Source organism: Emydura macquarii, unplaced genomic scaffold, assembly GCF_026122565.2.
Source record: "Emydura macquarii macquarii isolate MOO-44397 ecotype Brisbane River unplaced genomic scaffold, CSIRO-AGI_Emac_v2 contig_2422, whole genome shotgun sequence".
Lineage (NCBI taxonomy): Eukaryota > Metazoa > Chordata > Testudines > Chelidae > Emydura > Emydura macquarii.
In genome coordinates, this window is record NW_027132559.1 from 10,169,863 (window position 1) to 10,187,634 (window position 17,772).

Consider the following 17,772-nt stretch of genomic DNA (forward strand, 5'->3'; position numbering starts at 1 on the left):
CTATGCCAGCAGCCAGCAGGTATCTATGTAGATGAATGGGATGGACCTATTGCACTCTTATCCTCCTGCTACACAGAGTCCTCTGCAGGCATGATGTTGGTGGAGCCCTCAAGAGTAATTGGACTTGAAATTAAAAACCATTGAAATACATGAGTCAGTTCCCTCCTCTGAGAGCTATTATTTTAGGCAGTTTGCAGGTTCAGGAAGACCTCATTGTATCATGTACCTTCGGGTCATGTTTTCAAGGTTTTCTTCACAACCATGAGGGCTAGAGGTTGTTGTTTTTTAAATGAAAGATGAGATTCTGATATAATAATTATGTAATTCTAGTAGCTGGGGTTTTAGGCATGGAACTGTAGTGTCCAATCCTCAGAATCTTACAAATGTTCCTCATCAGGACAGAGTCCCGGACAGCTGAACTGTAGCCAAAACTTTCCTGCCCATGTGCAAATATTTTCATCTCCTTGTTGATGTTCTTTCTGGCCTGATTCACAGACACTGGATTTCTGGCATCCCACCCTACCGCATGGTTCTTGGAAAGGGCTGCTACCATTTATTCCAGGTTCTCAACGGACAAACGCTTGCTCAAGCCACTGTCGTGTATTCGCAGTCTGCAGGCCCAAAGCACAAGTTCAGGTGGTGGCGGAATAAGCCTGTTTGTGACATATCCATGCATAACCAAGGAAATGGAGGATCTGTAGCAGGTGGCTAATCAGTACCAGACTCTTCTCCAACTGGTTAGATGGCCGGAGTGGAATTTCTGTTTCCTGGGTGGTACTCTGAAGAACTCAAGATCAGTTGAGTAGGCAGCGAAGTTAGAGGATCCCAGGCTGAGCAGCTGCTCTGTATCCTGGCTAGGGTGACCAGATGTCCTGATTTTACAGGGACAGTCCTGACATTTGGGGATTTTTCTAATATAAGCACCTATTATCCCCCACCCCAGCCTGATTTTTTACACTTGTTATCTGGTCATCCTAACCCTGGCCATCAAATTTTCCCAAGGACCGGAATGTGCCCCCTAGGGCACACAGCTGTCCTTGCTGAGGAAGTGGGGCTGTAAATTCTGTCTGTAAACATTGAGGAAGTGGGGACTGAAGCTATTTGGCTGCTAGGAGAGCCAGAGCAGCAGCAGAGCTGTGCTGTCCTGCTAAGCCAGGCACCGCCGCTCAGCTCTAGGGGCAGGACCATGTTCATCCCTGAAACTCTTCCCCAGTGCAGCTCCTGAGCCCTGCGTAGCAGTACTGGCAAGCCTAAGGGTTCAAAATCATATAGCCCGCCTCCCAAATCATGAGGTTTCTTTTTGTAAAAAGGTGATGTGGTTTCATCTGCCTTTTGGTTTTCATCCTGAGACCAGCCAAACTCACATGACTGAGAAAGAAATTGCGAGAGCTGCCAACACTGAATTAACTGACACAGCTTCTACGGGTAGCCCAGGGCCTGGGTATGGCTGTGCAGGTAGCTCTTCTGCTATCTCTAAGCCCTGTTCTGTCTCTACTGCTCCTGCCTCTCTCTTCCCTAAGTCACCTTCTGCTGCTTCAGCTGGGATTGTTGCAACATGTGGCTGTGTTCAGTGTGGGCCTGATGCAAGAAGACTTTCTGCAATGGACTCAGCGGGCCAGAAGTGGTGGAAGCCATTCTGGCCGGGCATTCCAAAATAAGCCTGGAGGTCTGTGTGGTGGAATGCGGGCAGAGAGCTCCCATTCTCACCTTCCTCTAGTCTCCTCTTCATGTCCCCCACCCTGCTGCTGCTGCTGCTCCCGGGCTGAGCCCGTGGCACTACAGAGGCTACAGGCGATAGCTCTTGTATCTGAACTTCTTGCAACTGTGGAGCCAAAGAAACAAGCAGGAACAAGTTCTGTAGCTACACTTAGAAGGTGCATGGCACACTCCTTTTAACCTGCTAGGGAAAGACCTTTGGGACACCTGAACTAACCAATTGCTGTAACTGTTCTCAACCTGTCTTCTTTCCCTGGCCAGCCTACTTGGATGTAGGGAGGCTTACTTCCTGCCAGCAGGTCGTTACAAAAGCTATGTCTACACTTAAACTGGTACAGTGGTACAGCTGCAGTGGATCTTTCACACCCCTGAGCGATGTACCTGTGTTGATCTGGCCAAAGACACTTCAGCTTTAAAGCTGAAGCAAATTGCTAAATTCAGATCTGAGCTGGCAGGTGACAAGGCCTGTGTTAATATGGCCCCTAGGCTTTGGAAATCTTTGCCTAATGACATTTTATCATCTATCTTTGTATCTATGTTTACAAGCATACTAAGATATTCCTGTCTCCATGAGCTTTTGATTAGGTTCAAATGAGATTTGCATAGACTTATTTTTATACGGTGCCTTGGGATACTAACAGTGGAAAGCTCTTAAAATAGGTATATCTTAATGTGCTGTTCGGGCTTCTCATTAATCTGCTTGTCTTCACTCCTACCCAGAGGTCAAGTACAGAGTTTACCTAGGGTGACCAGATGTCCCGATTTTATAGGGACAGTCCTGATATTCGGGTCTTTTTCTTAAATAGGCACCTATTACCTCCCACCTCCTGTCCTGATTTTTCACATTTGCTAGCTGGTCACCCTAAGTTTACAGACTGAGGGGGTGTAGGATTAAATGAAAGAAAACAGGAACCTGGAATAAAGACATTTAGCACAGAAGGCTCTGACCAATGGTAAAGGAAATATAACAGGATGCTCAGAAAGTCTGAGCCAGAAACAAAAACAGGTCCACTCAAAATGAATTTGTGAAACAATGTTAGTCTTACCAAACTAAATTTTGGAAAACATCCATTTCACATTTCTTAATTGCTTGTTCTTATATGCATTGTAGCTCTAATCTCACAGTGTTTTAATTTTCAGAGAAATAATTGACTTTACATTTAGAAATGACTTGTGTTTCCCCCTTTGCTATTATGGTATTTCTAGAATGTGATCTAGTGGCTACTGGACTGTGAGATCTGGAGTCAAAAGCCCCTAGGCTCTGCCCCTTTTCTGCTGCTTAATTTCTATGTGAACTTTGGCAATTTGCCTGGAAACTTATTTCTCAGGAATGCATGTAGTTTGCATGCATCTTTCAGTGCACATTAATTTGCATGCATAACACTTACCACAGGTGCACATACAAATCAGGTGTGGCGCATGCACATGACCAGTTAGACACACCGTTACCATTTTTCTGTGTAAGTACTTGATGTGCACCATTACTGTGATTGTATGTGCAAACAAATCAGGCACACAACTGCACACATGCATTTTTGAACACCAGGCTGTTAACCTGACTGTGCCGCTTTAGTTTATCCATATATTAAAATGGGATAATATTTATTTGCGTCTCAGGAGTGTTGTGAGAATTGTTGTTTGTAAAGCACTTTGAGATTATCTGAGGGAAGGTACCACATAATTGCAGAGCATTATTAATGCTTTAACTGAACACAGTTTGTAATGTTAAAACAGGCTATAGCTGAATGCCTGTCTGTAGTGTATAATATTCTTTGTGTTTATTTCTCCATGCTCCCTGACTTTTGCTTTCTGACACTGACTCACCTTCTCATTGTAAATGAAGACTGAATAATGAACAGAGGCTTTCTCAAATAGTCACTGCTAATCTCTACTCCTGGATCATGTCTGAGTGATTGCTGTAGGCTATGCAAACCCTTCTTTCTCTTCAAAGCCTGATGGGATTGCCTGCACAATATCCTTATATTCAGCAGCAAGACCTAGGTTGTTGAGTCTGTTTCTGTTGTTTCTGAAGCAGCAATGCAAGAAGCTGTTGCTGAGTCACTGGACTAACAGATATAACTCTTATTTATGTTTTGTGCACATCTCAGGGACTGAACACAAAGCAGAAGGGATTCACTGTGTTAGCACTGGCTAAAATGATGGTCTCTGGGTTAGGTGAGGATTTTGTGAACAGTTTTCTTTTTGAGGTTTGTCAGACTCACGCTGATAGCACTGATACAAATATTTTTATAAAGAAGAAAAGGTTTTAAATATAACAAAAGTGGAGAGCTGGGTTTATAACATGTTTAAAAATGTTACCACTGCATATGCACTGTTCTTGTTATTTGCATTGCAGGTTTAAAAAAGTTTACTTTAGGAACAAAACCAATGGTCTAAAGTCAGGGACCCTCTCAGTGAAAAGTCTATCTGGAGTGGTTGCGCTGACTGAGGTGCTTACTTACAGCCTTTACTCTGCAGGGTACCTAGAGCTGCAAAAATAGGCAATCCTGGCCATGGAGGGGGACATGAGCAAAGAAGCCAAGGATGCATTGGTTCAGCACATCTCCTGGGCAGCTCTTGCTGGTGGAGCTCCTATGAAGCTCTGGCAGGAAACCAACTCTGATCACAAGTGATGTAACTTCCAAGGGAGGGTGGCAGTGCAAACAAATCCTGCCTTTGACCCTGGGTGAATTCTTCCTATGATAGAGTAACCTCCACTGGCAATTTTATACCTTCTGGTGCCCGTGGAGGTAAATCAAGCTCAATAGCTGTAAGTTTTGAAAGTATTAAAGATACTTCCATGACTTTTTTGTCTTGACTCTCCCATGCTTTGATCTAAAAATTGCCATGAAAAAAAAATTGCAAAGTTTCCCCTCTTTGACATATAGAAAGAGTTTGCATTTAATTGATCAATTCCTTGTTCAGATATTCCTTTTAAAAGGGTTCCATTAGAGCAACCCAGCGACTTAGTGATGACACTGTGCTTTGCTAAAGAGCTGAGATTCAAATCCTGGATGTAGCTTCTCACTCACCTGGGATCTAATCCAACTACCTGCCTGCTGATTGGCACCAATGGAAGTGGGAATCAGGCCACTGGTTAGGACATATTGCATGCAAGGAGCAGATGAACTTTGACAAAGAGTAGAATTGAAAAATTCTAGAGTAACACCTGACCAGAGGAAAGTAGTGGTGACAAGATGCCTGTTTACTAGGAAGGATGTTATATGAAACCATTGCTACTTCAGAGACACCAGAAAACAGACTCAAGAGTCTTGGTCTTGCTGCTGAATGTAAGTATATTTTACAGCCAATCCCATCAGCCTTTGAAGAGAAAGAAGAGTTCATAAAAGTATCCACAATGCTTTGGAATGCTTCCTTCTCTCACAACATTCACTTCCTGGATATCTCTACACCTTACTGGTTGACTTCCTGTTTGGAAAGTCTGGTTTGTAGGAAGAGGTTTAACCACACAGAAGAGAGTCCGGTGCCATTTGTATGATGATGGGAAAGCCTTTAGGCTGGATGTCACAGATTAAAAAGTAAAACAGGTTTTACTTTAAATGCATGATCCATAGTAAATTTGCTATGCATTTAATATTTGGGGGAGATTATTTTCTCTCTCCTTTTCATTTTATTTGTTTTAGGGAAGGGAAAATTGCAAGATTACTTGGGCAATTACAGCTCTCACTAACAGTGAAATCCTGGCATCACTGAAGGCCATGGAAGTTTTGCCATTGACTTCAATGAAGTCAGAATTTCAGCCTGAGTGTCCATGGGTGTAGTCCTTAGTGTCACAGAGGTCATCTTCTCTCTTATCCCCCTTTAATGGTGTTCAGCTGTTTATCATCCAATCCACCTCACCACATGCTTCCCTGTCTTGTGCAAACAAATCCTGAAATGCAAAAAATCATGGATATATTTAAAAAACCATGAAAATCATGGAGTGTGAGACTCTCATGTACTAGAGGCAAAACTCTAGTCATCTCTGTAGCTTCCAGGCATGCTGGCTCACTGGAGTTTTAAATAGTATTTTTTCATAATAAAGATGCTGTATTTACAATTTTCTATTTCTCACATAAAGGGCAGGACAAACCTGATAATTAAATGTATACATTTCCAATTGGAATTGCTGTTGTTGCTCCTGCATGCTAAGGTCCTGATCTTGCACTGATATCAATGGGGAATTAATAGCACTCCAAGCAGTACCCTGTAGATCCTGGTGTGCAGAATTGGGGCCTGAAACAGTACAGATTAGAGACTTTAAGGAGAAAATATAGAAAAGCTGTTAAACTATTTTGTAAAATTTTATGAATATATTTTCTCAAACTGATCTGATTCTGTTTCTGGTCACTTTGTCTCATTTCCTTGGACCTTCTTCATTTTCATGAGCTTTATGTTGTGTTTGTATCTTTAAAAGACTATTGTAGTGATAAGAATAAAATCATCTGGACTGAAATGGTACAGTTATTTCTGTTTGTATCTTCTTCCCTGATTTGTTTTCTATTTTTAGATGCCATTCTTCTATAATAAATAAGGGACATACATTTTTTATTAAAACAAATCATTTGCAACGTCTGGGAGAAAAGAGAGACTAGCCACAAGCTGAAAATAAAACTTACAACATAAGTCTCTGTACACTGCCTGAGAATCATTCCCCTGCAACCCAGCAATAGTGGAAAGATTTCAGGGATTATGTTCAGATTAAATGTCAACATGAGCTGAACTCTGGCTATGTGCCAGGAAGGTCATATGAGGAAAGTCACAAACTTTTACAGTTAAATAAATATATGCTCTACTTAATACCTCACTGTGCTTCACATCTCACCACTCCTAATAACTTGGATCAAGAATTCTCATCACAATTTGATTTTTTTTTATTAAATGATTCTGTTATGCTACTGTACCGTAGTTAAGGTTCTGTCAGCTTTTTTATAAACCCTGATTTGCAAAGATTTATAACTCTGCTGTCTACCCCTAGTAGAAACATGGCATCTAAAATCTCAGCCTAAAGTATATAGAGTTTTCTTTTAAACATTATTCATTTTAAAGTTTTAAGAAGTAGAATCATACCCCATTAGTGATTTTCACGTCATTGTTTTCTTATTACTCAGAAACAGCCTTGTTATTTTTAAACTGAAATGCTCCATGCTATTAATCCAGAATGCATACCACTTTTGGTGTTTGGGGTAAAGAAAATGTCTAGATAAGTTATTTTGTTTTTAAAAGTTTGTGCTTATTAGATATCTAACTTTTTTTCAAGCCAGTGCTGCTAAAATTACTGTAATACTACTGAGGCCGAATTATTTATTGACTTACACCTTGCACAACTTCACTAGAGCCACAGTACCAAATCTACCCCAGCACAAATGTAGCTTCCATTAACTTCAGTTTTTGCACCTATAACGGGGTCAGCCACCAGCCGAGCACTCCCTCATGGCCAGAGGTCACTCTATGGGCCCTGGCCTCTGCTTTCCCCTTCTTACTACTCCTCAAACAAAGGCAACACAGGCCAAAGGAAATTAAAACATTTCCCCTCCTGAGGTCCACTTTATTTAGTTCTCATCGGTATATTAGACCTGCAGGCTCCAAGCCCAGCTCAGTGTTTCTCTCTCTTTAGTTGGGGGGTTCCCAGCCCTCTTCCATAGAGGTGGGGCACAGTTCAATATCTCTGCAAGAGCCAGTCTTGCTCCCTGGGGTGTCTGGTTCTTCAAGCCAACTACAGCTTCTCAGGGTGGGGTACAGTTGGGTTTGCCCAGCCTGCCCCAAGTGTGCACCCGCTGCTCTTTATAGGTAATCAGATACTTTCACAAAGGCATGCCTCCTTTAGTCATCAGGATTGGCTACTCCCAGATGCTCCAGCCACTAAGGGTGAGACACCCTTTAAGCACCTATTTACATCAGGACTAAGTTTGGACTGGAACGTGCATGTATTGGAGCTGTACTAGCACAATGAATCAAGAAAACTGTGATTTGATTCAGTGTTTTTAAAGTGCCTGGGTGAAATCTGGTCCCCATTGAAGTCAATGGGAGCTTTGCTAATGACTTCAATGAGGACTGAATTTAACCTTCTATTTATAATAATATGGAATTGCTGGTTGCAGGTCCATAGGTAAGGTTGAGTTGGCTTTTGCAGTAAAAGCAGAAATTCAACCACTTTGTTATTTATGAAGAATACAGCGTATCATCCTCCCAAATACAGCATTTACTCAGTAAATACAGAATGAAATATCTGAAAGCATACAAGCAAATTTGGTAATTACAAATTGAGTTCCTTAAGCAATACAGCAACCTGCATTGGACTATTTATTTGTCCTGAACTGGCTTAATAACAGAATAACACAGACTCTCCAAACTTGTCATATAGTTACAAATCGCTGAAATCTTAGGCACTGGCTCATTTGAAGACAGTTTTTTATTTTTTTAGGATTAATGGTCATTTCTTGCCATTATTCTTCACAATTGAATGTTTCTTCTTCAGTAGAGGCTAATAAATCATATTCTACAGATAATTCCACAAATAACTGTCTATTTTTACAGCTGTCATTTACAATTTAATGAGAACATGAAGTTGTATTCAGGATAGAATGACACTCCGAATTCCTGTTGCTGTTAAAAATCCTTGTTGTAAATAAGTCCTAAAGTCACAGGAATATACACAGTACATCTTAGAAAAGAAAAGGAACCAGTTGTGCATCCTTTACTCATGTTCACCATCACACGAATAGAGGGCCCCATCAGTATTTGATTGTCAAGTCAGTCTTTTTGCCAGTGCAGGACAGAGTACCTGATCCAAAGCCCCTGGAAGTTGCTTTGAGTGGGCGTTGGATCAGGTCAATAGGCTGCAACCAGTGGAGTTCTATCAGTCTAAAACTGGGGTAATGCAGTGGTGAATTGGGCCTTATTTTTTTCTTTCTGGGAAAGCAATGTGTTTTAAAATGGATCGTGTTGGCATAAATTAAATTATTTTAATATTGTGCTATAAATTATGTAAATATTTCAAAGATTATAATGATAAAATATTAAAAATATTTTTTTAAAAATGTGACAGCTTCTGTCTTTGGCTAAGTGAGTTGCTTAAAAGCACCTACACATCTGCATAATGCAACCTGATTATTTTACAATAAATTGTGTGTTCGTCTTGAACTGAGAGTGAGGTAATAATGAAAATCCATGCACTTTTATTAAGGAATAAATTACATATTACAGATGGCCTCCTGTTTAGCTTAGCATTTTCCTGATTGTTTTTTTGTTTTGAAGGGCTACTACACTGTTCAATTATATTATATTTTGAACTTTTATTCCCTGGAATTTTTATTGGCTATTTGCCTGCCACTGCTAGGATTTAATACAACAAGAAATGTCTCTGTAAAATCAGTAGATCATAGAAACTGGAATTATCTACTTGGTCAACTTGTCCGTTCCTTTGTCTGTGCTGCATTGTGTCTTGAGCTTGGTAGATATTGAGTATTTTACAGATTGCTCTGCATTTGGTAGGATTGGCCCCTTTGCATCCTACAGTATAATCTCAAATACTTCCTCCAAGTAGTTAATGCATAAAGTAATACTGGTAATATGTGCATGCCTGTCAAAAAATAGAGTGAAAAATATATATTTAATAAAATGTCATGGTAGCTAAAATCATTTCCATTTAGTTGTACAATTTCTCTTTACACTATTTACATTATGATTTCCCTTGACAGAACATTCTAGTGTTACTAAACGCTTGTCTACAGCCAACTGGGTGACAATAGCCAGGTGTGCTTTGTATATATGCGATTGATTGTAGCTTGATTCCTCTGCTCCAGACTTCTCAGAATTCAGAGCATTCATGCTTACAATAATCACATTATTCATGGTGGTGTCATCAATGTTGCAGTGGTCCTTTGTTGTAAGTCTGCTTTGAATATGCATTTGCAATTGTAAGTTATTTCTTCTGTGCTAGAAAATAGGATTTCAGTGGTGAAGAAAGAGTGAAAGTCAGTGGTTAAATTAGGATAGAATTTACTCAGGGCTGCAATTACTTTAAAAGTTCATAGTTAAGGTAAAGTGCTATCATTATGAGGAGAGAAAAGGTGGGTGAGGTGATATCTTTAATTGGACCAGATTCTGTCGGTGAAAGAGACAAGCTTTTGAGCTGAAAGAGCTCTGTGTAAGCTCAAAAGCTTGCCTCTTTCACCAACAGCAATTGGTCCAATAAAAAAAATTATTTCAGCCACTTTGTCTCTTTAACATCCTTGGGCCAACATGGCTACAGTGCTGCAAAAATCATTCTGAAGTTCATTCAAATTGCAAGGTCCCCCATTCCTCTCCTATGCTATCTTTTACCCAACCAGCTGATTTGTTCTGGGTAAATGCTGCTAAAAGGATTTGACCATTCATATTGGGGGAAAAAAATAGAAACATGAATTTGCTTTGATGGTATTTACAACTCTTTTTATTTTCTGCAAACATTTATAGAAATGATTTTTATATTTTGTTTGTAGAGAGTACAAGTCTCCTGAATATGTATTCATGAGAAGGTTCACACCAGAAATATTTGCATGGTCATCTTGAAATCACTCTGATTTCTCTCATCCTGAAAAAGTTACAGTCAACCAATAAGGGTTTTAAAACAGAACCACAGGAATTAAGTGACTAACCAAATGTGTAAAAAAATCAATGTAAATCATTTGCCATGTTCTACTGCTACTGGTTCTGATCTCTGCATCCCCATCTTTGTTACAATGCTTCTGCTTGCTGCATCCTCCATTCACTTAAGTCTTAAAATAGACAGCACCAAATAGTGATGCACTGAAGTGGCTTTAAAGGGAAGTTAAACAGAGGAAAAGGTGGTTAGCTACTTAACCATAGGCCTGGTGTACCCTGCAGAGTTGCATCAACCTAGTTATGCATGTGTCTACAGTTAAATTTGTCTCCCACCGATGTAAGCGCCCCATTACAGCAACTTAGTAACACCACTTCACTGCGTGGTGTTGAGTCACAATCGCTGTACTGAGGCAAATGTAGATGCTTCATTATTTCTGTCAACCCTAACAGTCCTCCAGCAGCTCTTCCACAATGCCTGACACTGACCGCTCTGGTCACAGTTGTGAACTCCACTGCCCAGGGGTCCCAGGGGTCTCTCTTTTAAGGCCCTGCAGATTTTTGAAATGCCTTTTCCTGGTTGTCAGGCGTGGCAAGCATACCTAGCAGTTCTCCATTGTTCTGTGCAGATTGCCCAGCTGACCATGCCAGCTACATTTCCCGACATGCTCCAGCTTGGAGGCGAGAAGAGGCTGTGCAGGCACAGCTACAGACCAGCTGTAGAAACATGGATGTCAAGCACGCAGATTGCATGGGGGATGTTGGAGAAGGGGAACAATAGGGACCAGCAGCAGTGCCCTGTGAAAGCAAAGGAGCTGTGTCAGACATATCAGAAGACCAGGGAGGCCAACGGTCGATCCAGTGCCATGCTGTTTTTACAGAGAAAACATATTTCAGCAGAGATCCCACCAGCACCCTTTACAGCACCTCAGAGGATGCCTCAGAGGAGCCTGAGCCACAGGCCCCTGACATGAACAGCGAGGATGAGGAAGATGGAGGAGGATGAGGAAGATGGAGGAGGATGAGGGACATGTTACCGGGGTTTCTAGCTATGTTGTGAGCCAGAACCTGTTTGAAACTCACTGCAGTCCAGTCAGTCCTGGCAGTCAAACATGGGCAAGCCCGACGCAGGGGAAGGAACCTCGGATATGTCTGTAAATGTATTTTCCATTACAGCGATGGCACCCGCAACTTGACAGGACACAGCTGTTGACTTTTCATTAATGTTCTCATACTACAAGAGGTAGCGGTGCAACAGAGGTAGCATTGTTATCTGCTTTTCATTCCCCTGCAGAATTAGGCAAGTAGGGCCAGGTGGGGCAGTTTGTTTATGTACACAGATTTTTCTTTGCACTTTTGTTACTGAATAAAATGCTATTATTTGGAAAATAATTCATCTTCATTAGTTCACAACACATGCTATAGAGTGCCTAGCTGGTCAGAAAATACCCATTTACTTGTTACTGTCCAGTGTGACACAACTCATAGGATCAGTGATGAAAGTGTAATAATCATAAATGTACAGCAAGCATCACAAAATTAATTGGTGCATTGACAGTGTTATATTCATAGGTATACACCAAACAGCACACAATTCCTAACAGGCTCCAAAATGGCAGGGCCAGGCACAGCACAGTACATCACCATGCTTTACTGTGGCTCACTGTTAAAGTGCTCTTTCAAAGTCTCCCTGAGCCGTGTAGCTCTACATTAAGCTTTTCTATTTGCCCTTGTGTCTGGCTGTTCAAACTCAGCAGTGAACTGCTCCAATTCCACCTGGGCAGCAACTATCCCCCGTTTGCTTCACAAATATTATGCAGGGCACAGTAGGCAGCTATAACCATTGGCATGCTTTTTTTTATTTTTCACGCAGATCTGATCTTGTGAGTAAACAATGCCAAAAGCGTAACAAAGCGTTCAATCTACCAAAAGCACATTCAACTCTCATTCTGCACCTGCTGATCCAGTAGTAGAACCTTTCATTGGTGCTGTCGAGGTGGCCAGTGTAGGGCTTCTGGAGCCAGTGGAGCAAGAGGTAGGCTGGGTCCCCCAGGATCACTGTTAGCATTTCAACGTCCGAGTGGTAATCCGCCAGTTGGGAAGAAAAGACCATGTTCATAGCTTTCTGAAGAGCCCTGTTTTCTTAAAGATGTGAAAGCCATGCACCTCCCTGACCAACCAACACGGATATCGATGAAGTATCCCTGGTGATCCACCAACCATAGAAAAGTAGCCCTTTCTGTTGATGTATAGTGTGTCAAGGTGATCTGGTGCCAAAATAGGGATATGCGTGCTGTCTAGTGCTCCATCAGCATTCGGGAGCCCCATTGCTGCAAATCTATCCACTATGTCCGCACCTTGCCTAGAGTCACAGTCCTGCACAACAGGAAACAATTAATAGCCATGCACACTTGCATGACAGCAGCCCCCCACAGTGGATTTTCCAACTCCATATGATTTCCCACGGACTGGTAGCAATTCAGTGTTGCAGTTTTCCACAGTGTGATCACTGCTCACTTCTCCACTGCTAGTGCAGTTCTCTTTCTGGTGTCCCAGCATACAAAGCCAGGAATGTGGCCTTGCATGTTCTGCAAGTTCTGCAGTCACGGCTCATCATCCCAAGCCTGCATTATGATGCAATCCCACCAGTCACTTCTCAGGCTCAGAAGCAGCGCTCCACCATCTGCAACTGCTCCATAAACAGCAGCAACAACATTGAAATGGTTCTTGCTATGTCCCATAGCAATGTGTCCTCCAAGAAATCATCATGTTCTTTGCTGATTTGGTTCATTTTACGGTACTGCAAATACCAGAGGATCGTGTATCTTGTGCTTGCAGCTCCTATGACAGTAGTGCAGAGCTGTTCAGGCTCCATGCTTCTGTCAGAGATGGTGGAGAGCAAGGAGGGCTGTGCAGATTTGTGGGATTTTTTAAAAAAAGTGCAAGAAATTATGGGACATAGATGACATTGTGGGATGGAGAGAGTTGCACACTGGGAAGTTGACCCCTTGCTCCCAGGCACCCCTTCATGGCTCATGTCTGCCCAACCATGCATTGGCAGAACTTTCCCAAAGGACAGTTTGCTAGATGGTGGTGGGTTGCATACTGGGATGCCTACCCATGATGCACTGCACTGTGCATCAGCACAAGCATTCTTGGTGAGTCCATGCAGTCCATGAACAAGGAGCCAAGTATGCACATGCACAAGCAATAAACTAACTGCAGCAGCTTTATGCCAGAGTAACTTGCGTAGATGAAAGTTTGTAATGTAGACAGGACCATAGTGAGCAACTGTACTTCATGCTGTGTCATGACATCTTTTTAACAGTGGACCTTTCCAAATCCTCCTAAATCAACATGCTTAGTTGAATATTTCTTTCATCTTTGCTGTGCCTCAGGAGGGTGCATGGTGGGGTAGTGATCCAAATTTAGAGTCATTTGTGCCTGGGGTTCTGGAGATATATGCCCTGTAAAAAAAAAAAAAAGCCATTTTAAAAACGGTTTCTAGGTGGTTTGTTTGTTTTTTGCCCAGAGCTAGAGATCAAACTATTGATGTGATGTGGGTCAAAATGATCTCAGTCGGCCGAGTTTTACCCAAGATAGTATCTGGCACCCTCTGAATCTTTGGGGGACCCCAAAATGTACATTTTTACACTGTGCGTGTGCCAGTACAGAAGAATGGCTGGAGGGTTTCTATTCCAGCCATTTTATGTGCTTTAAAACTTGACTCTTTTGCTCCAAAATCTGAATGGTTAATCAGGACTTTGAAATTTCGTGTGAGTCCTGACGGTGTGGGGGTAGCGTTAGTGATCCAAATTTGGGGTCACTTGACTCGGGGATCCCTAGTTACAATCCCTATTCCTCCCCCACAAAACCCGGTTTCCTTCTGTTGCTGTGTACTGTTAAACTAAGGCCTGTTCTACACTTATTGGCAAATTCGGTGGCAGTCGACGGGAGATACACAAGCTACATAGAGTAGCTTGCGTGACTTACGTCCGCTTCCTAAAGTCTGTTCTTCACACCGTCTCCACTGTGCTGTGGCGATGGGAAATGCGTACCCATCGACGCAGCGTTACTCTTTTTTCAGAGGTGGTTTTATTGAATCGACTTCCGGATCGATCTGATGGCAGCAAGTTTGCCGCTGTCAGTGAAGACATACCCTGAGAGGCACTAATGAGTGGATGAGGTACAGACAGCCTGATGGCTGTGAATTCATCCTTCTGGTAATGTAATGAAGGATAAATTAATCACAAGCCCCTACCTACGACAAAAGGGGTTTTGAATCGAGTGGCTGGAGGTTGCTGCAGTTTGTGAGTTGTGGATGGCAATTTTAGTTTGGAGGAAAATAATCAAAGTGTTTCGGGAAAAAAGACATGATTGCTTTCTGAAAAGAGGGGGCATTAGGGGCAGAGGAGTGGGAGAATATTGGGAGAGAGGTTTGGGACAGCAGCAAGGGAGGAAGTGCTACAGCGAGAGGATGGTTGGTAGGGAAGGGGAAAGAGGTCGGCGCTCAAGTGAGGGAGGTGTGGCACCCCCCAGCTCTGCCTGTACAACCCAATCCCCTGCATCCCCCACTCTGACAGTTCACCCCAATTGTCCTGCACCCCATATCTCTGCCAGTGTACCTCAGCCCCATTCCCCAGCTCTTCCAGTGCACCCTAACTCCATCTACAGGGGTTGGAACCCCCCCTTCTTTCTCTTCTCATGTGAGCCAGGATCAGTGGGGCTTGTCCTTGTGGGAAGATCTGAGGCAACCCCGTCCTTGCCCCCCCATGTGAGCCTGGGTCTGGGTCCTGCCTCTTTGGGTGTGGAGCTCAGAATGGGCATCCTTTGTGCATGTCATGGGCACTGAAGCACTCAGGAAGGGGGACAGGAACACCCACTGGTAGGGATGGAGCAGTTTTCGTGTCTGAGGCCTGGTCTACACTTACAGATTAGGTTGATGTTAAGGCAGCTCACATCGACCTATCTCTGTAAGCGTCTACACTAAAATGTAGCTCCCACCGATGTAGCTCGCCCACTCCACCTCCACGAGTGGCATAGCATTTAAGTCAATGTGGTTAGGTTGACACATTGTGAGTGTAAACACTGTGTTCGTTACATTGGCTGTTCCTTTTGTCTTTAAATAGTGTGTGATGGAATCCTGTGGATGAGAGTGAATGGAAGAGGAGGTGAAGAGCTTATATGCTTCAGCAACTATGGGGTTGGCAAAAAGGTATGTGTGTTAATGAGGCATAGTGGGGCATTACTGTAAGAGGGCAGAGTTATGGCTGCACAGGCAACTTTATCCAACTTTTTCCTGGTTTTCAGAAGTTTGGGTTTTGCTCAGCTCAGTGTTCTGCAAGGAAACGACATACCACAAAGCAGCCTTAACTTTGCATTAACATAATTTTTGCCATTGCATAATATAACTGCTTGTGTCTGACAAATTATTATTAAATATGGTTACTATATTATTAAGTATGGTTACTATCTAAGGTAGTTAAATATAGTTACTATCTAACTGAACAACACGTAAGAGTGGGTCAAACCAATGATTCATCTAGCCCAGTATTCTTTTCTTCTGAGTGTGGCTGGTGCCAGATGCTTCACACAGAATGAACAGAAAAAGGTAATTTATCGAGTGATCTATCCTTGTCGTCCAGTCCCAGCTTCTGCCTGTTTAGATGGAACATTTCCCATCTAAACTGTTTCTTGCTGGAAAATTGGAGGTTTGACCAAATTAATTTTTTGTGTGAAAAGTGTCTGCTGCCTGTGGAAAATATTGATTTTTTTTAAAAATCAGAAATAAAAAAAATGTGTGGCCCAAAACTGAAAAATTTCAGCTGAAAACTATCTGGCATGATGCACCACATCTCTCTCCATGGTGCATTATGGGAGACGTACTCTGACCAGGAAGCTTGGCCTATTGAGGAGAATGGGTGCATGAGGCACTGAAACTACAACTTTCACAAGGCACCGTGGCAGCAGTTCCAAAGCAAAATTTCTGAGTATTTGAATTTCTGCGGAAAAATTTTCTGTGGAGAAAAAATGGTTTTTGGCCAGCTCCATTACTTTAATTTCTTGTGAGACACTGAATAAACATGGATTTATATACTCAGTCTAACAGGTATTCCCAACATTTCTGAACACCATGTCTCTTGTTCTCTTTAAGGACTTTTATGTAAATCCAAATGAAGACCTTTATCTCCTGGATGATGATATAATTTTGTTCCAAGGAAGAGAGAGAGAGAGAGCAGTTCCTGTAAGTTTGTGCTGAAGTGAACTTTTTTTTTGCTATGTTCTAGGGCTCTTACACCTAACAAAATAACCCAATGAGGGCAGTAAGTTACTGTGTGTTTGTTCCCTGACCTGTTTGCAGCATGATTAAATTTTGTAGTGTTAGCGCCATTGTGCTCCATATCTGCGTTAAAGCCTTGGTCATGTAGCCCAGTTACTACATAGTTAGTTCTTGTCTACATTATAAATTTTAACCATATTGTAACTAAAAGGGGATTTCCAGAGGGGTAGCCGTGTTAGCCTGTTTTCAGCAGGGGAGTGTGCCCCCCAAATCCAGACATAGAGAAGACGTTCCATGTGTAGTTGTTCCTTCATCCCAAACGTAGCCATTTCTGTGGCAGCACCTCTATGCCCTCTGACTCGGTGGAGGCCTCAGTACTGGTCAGGGATCCATACAGAGGGATACAGCAGGGACTGGGCAGGCCAGGGTGGAGTCTGCATGATGCACATCCATATTCCTGTACCGCACAGAGTTTACAAGGAAAAGCCAGTGCCGTCTGGGTCTGTATTATTTTTTTTCTCAAAACGCTCTTGGTGATGAAGATCCCTTGTAGAGTGGAGCTGTGCTGCTAGGTGAGAGCAGGCTCTGAGGGTCACAGCTGCTGTGGCGTCACAGCATCTCTGAGGTGATGGCACTGGCATCCTACTTGTCTTTTGGGTTCCATAGAGTTTGGGGGCAGGTCTCACAGCCAGTTCCACAGGAAGAGTTGGGGTAAACCCTGCCCCAGATGGAATGATGAGGATGAATCTTTGATGGGAACCTCACAGATTCCTTCCACCTGATTCCCTCCTGTGGGAAGGGAAGATGCAGTCTCAGTTCCAAGGACAGCCATATTGTAATGGGATCCTCTGACTCTGTTGTTGCAGTCAAGGGCTAAAATAACTGTTTCTCTTGAAGGGTGTCAGTCCCTTAAAGTAAACATGAATAAGCAATTTCTGAAAAGACTGTCTGAAACTGAAATTGTCCTCACATTTACCTTTTTAATGACAAATTCTGTCCTTGGACATAGGCAGACTCCCTACTGCTTTCATTTGAAACTTTACTTTTTGGTGTCAGTTAACAAGGCTCAAAGGAGGACCCAGCACAAGAGTGACATGATTTTTGGCCTTTTTTGGTATGTAATATCTTGGGGAAATGCTATTTGGTATAATCCCTGGAAGAACAATCCTTTGGATTTTCCATTGTGACTGAAG

At 42.5% G+C, this 17,772-nt stretch overlaps 1 protein-coding gene across 2 annotated transcripts in view; it reads left to right on the forward strand.

Annotated features, from left to right (window-relative positions):
- The window catches only part of THRB (thyroid hormone receptor beta), a 234,587-nt gene that overhangs the window by 67,639 nt on the left and 149,176 nt on the right, over positions 1-17,772 (forward strand). For both annotated transcript variants that reach the window (XM_067561913.1, XM_067561912.1), the window contains exons 2-3: positions 15,429-15,514; positions 16,454-16,543. In XM_067561913.1, coding sequence (XP_067418014.1) covers positions 15,449-15,514; positions 16,454-16,543 — 156 coding nt within the window. In that variant the 5' untranslated portion in view covers positions 15,429-15,448. The remainder of the gene's footprint in view (positions 1-15,428; positions 15,515-16,453; positions 16,544-17,772) is intronic.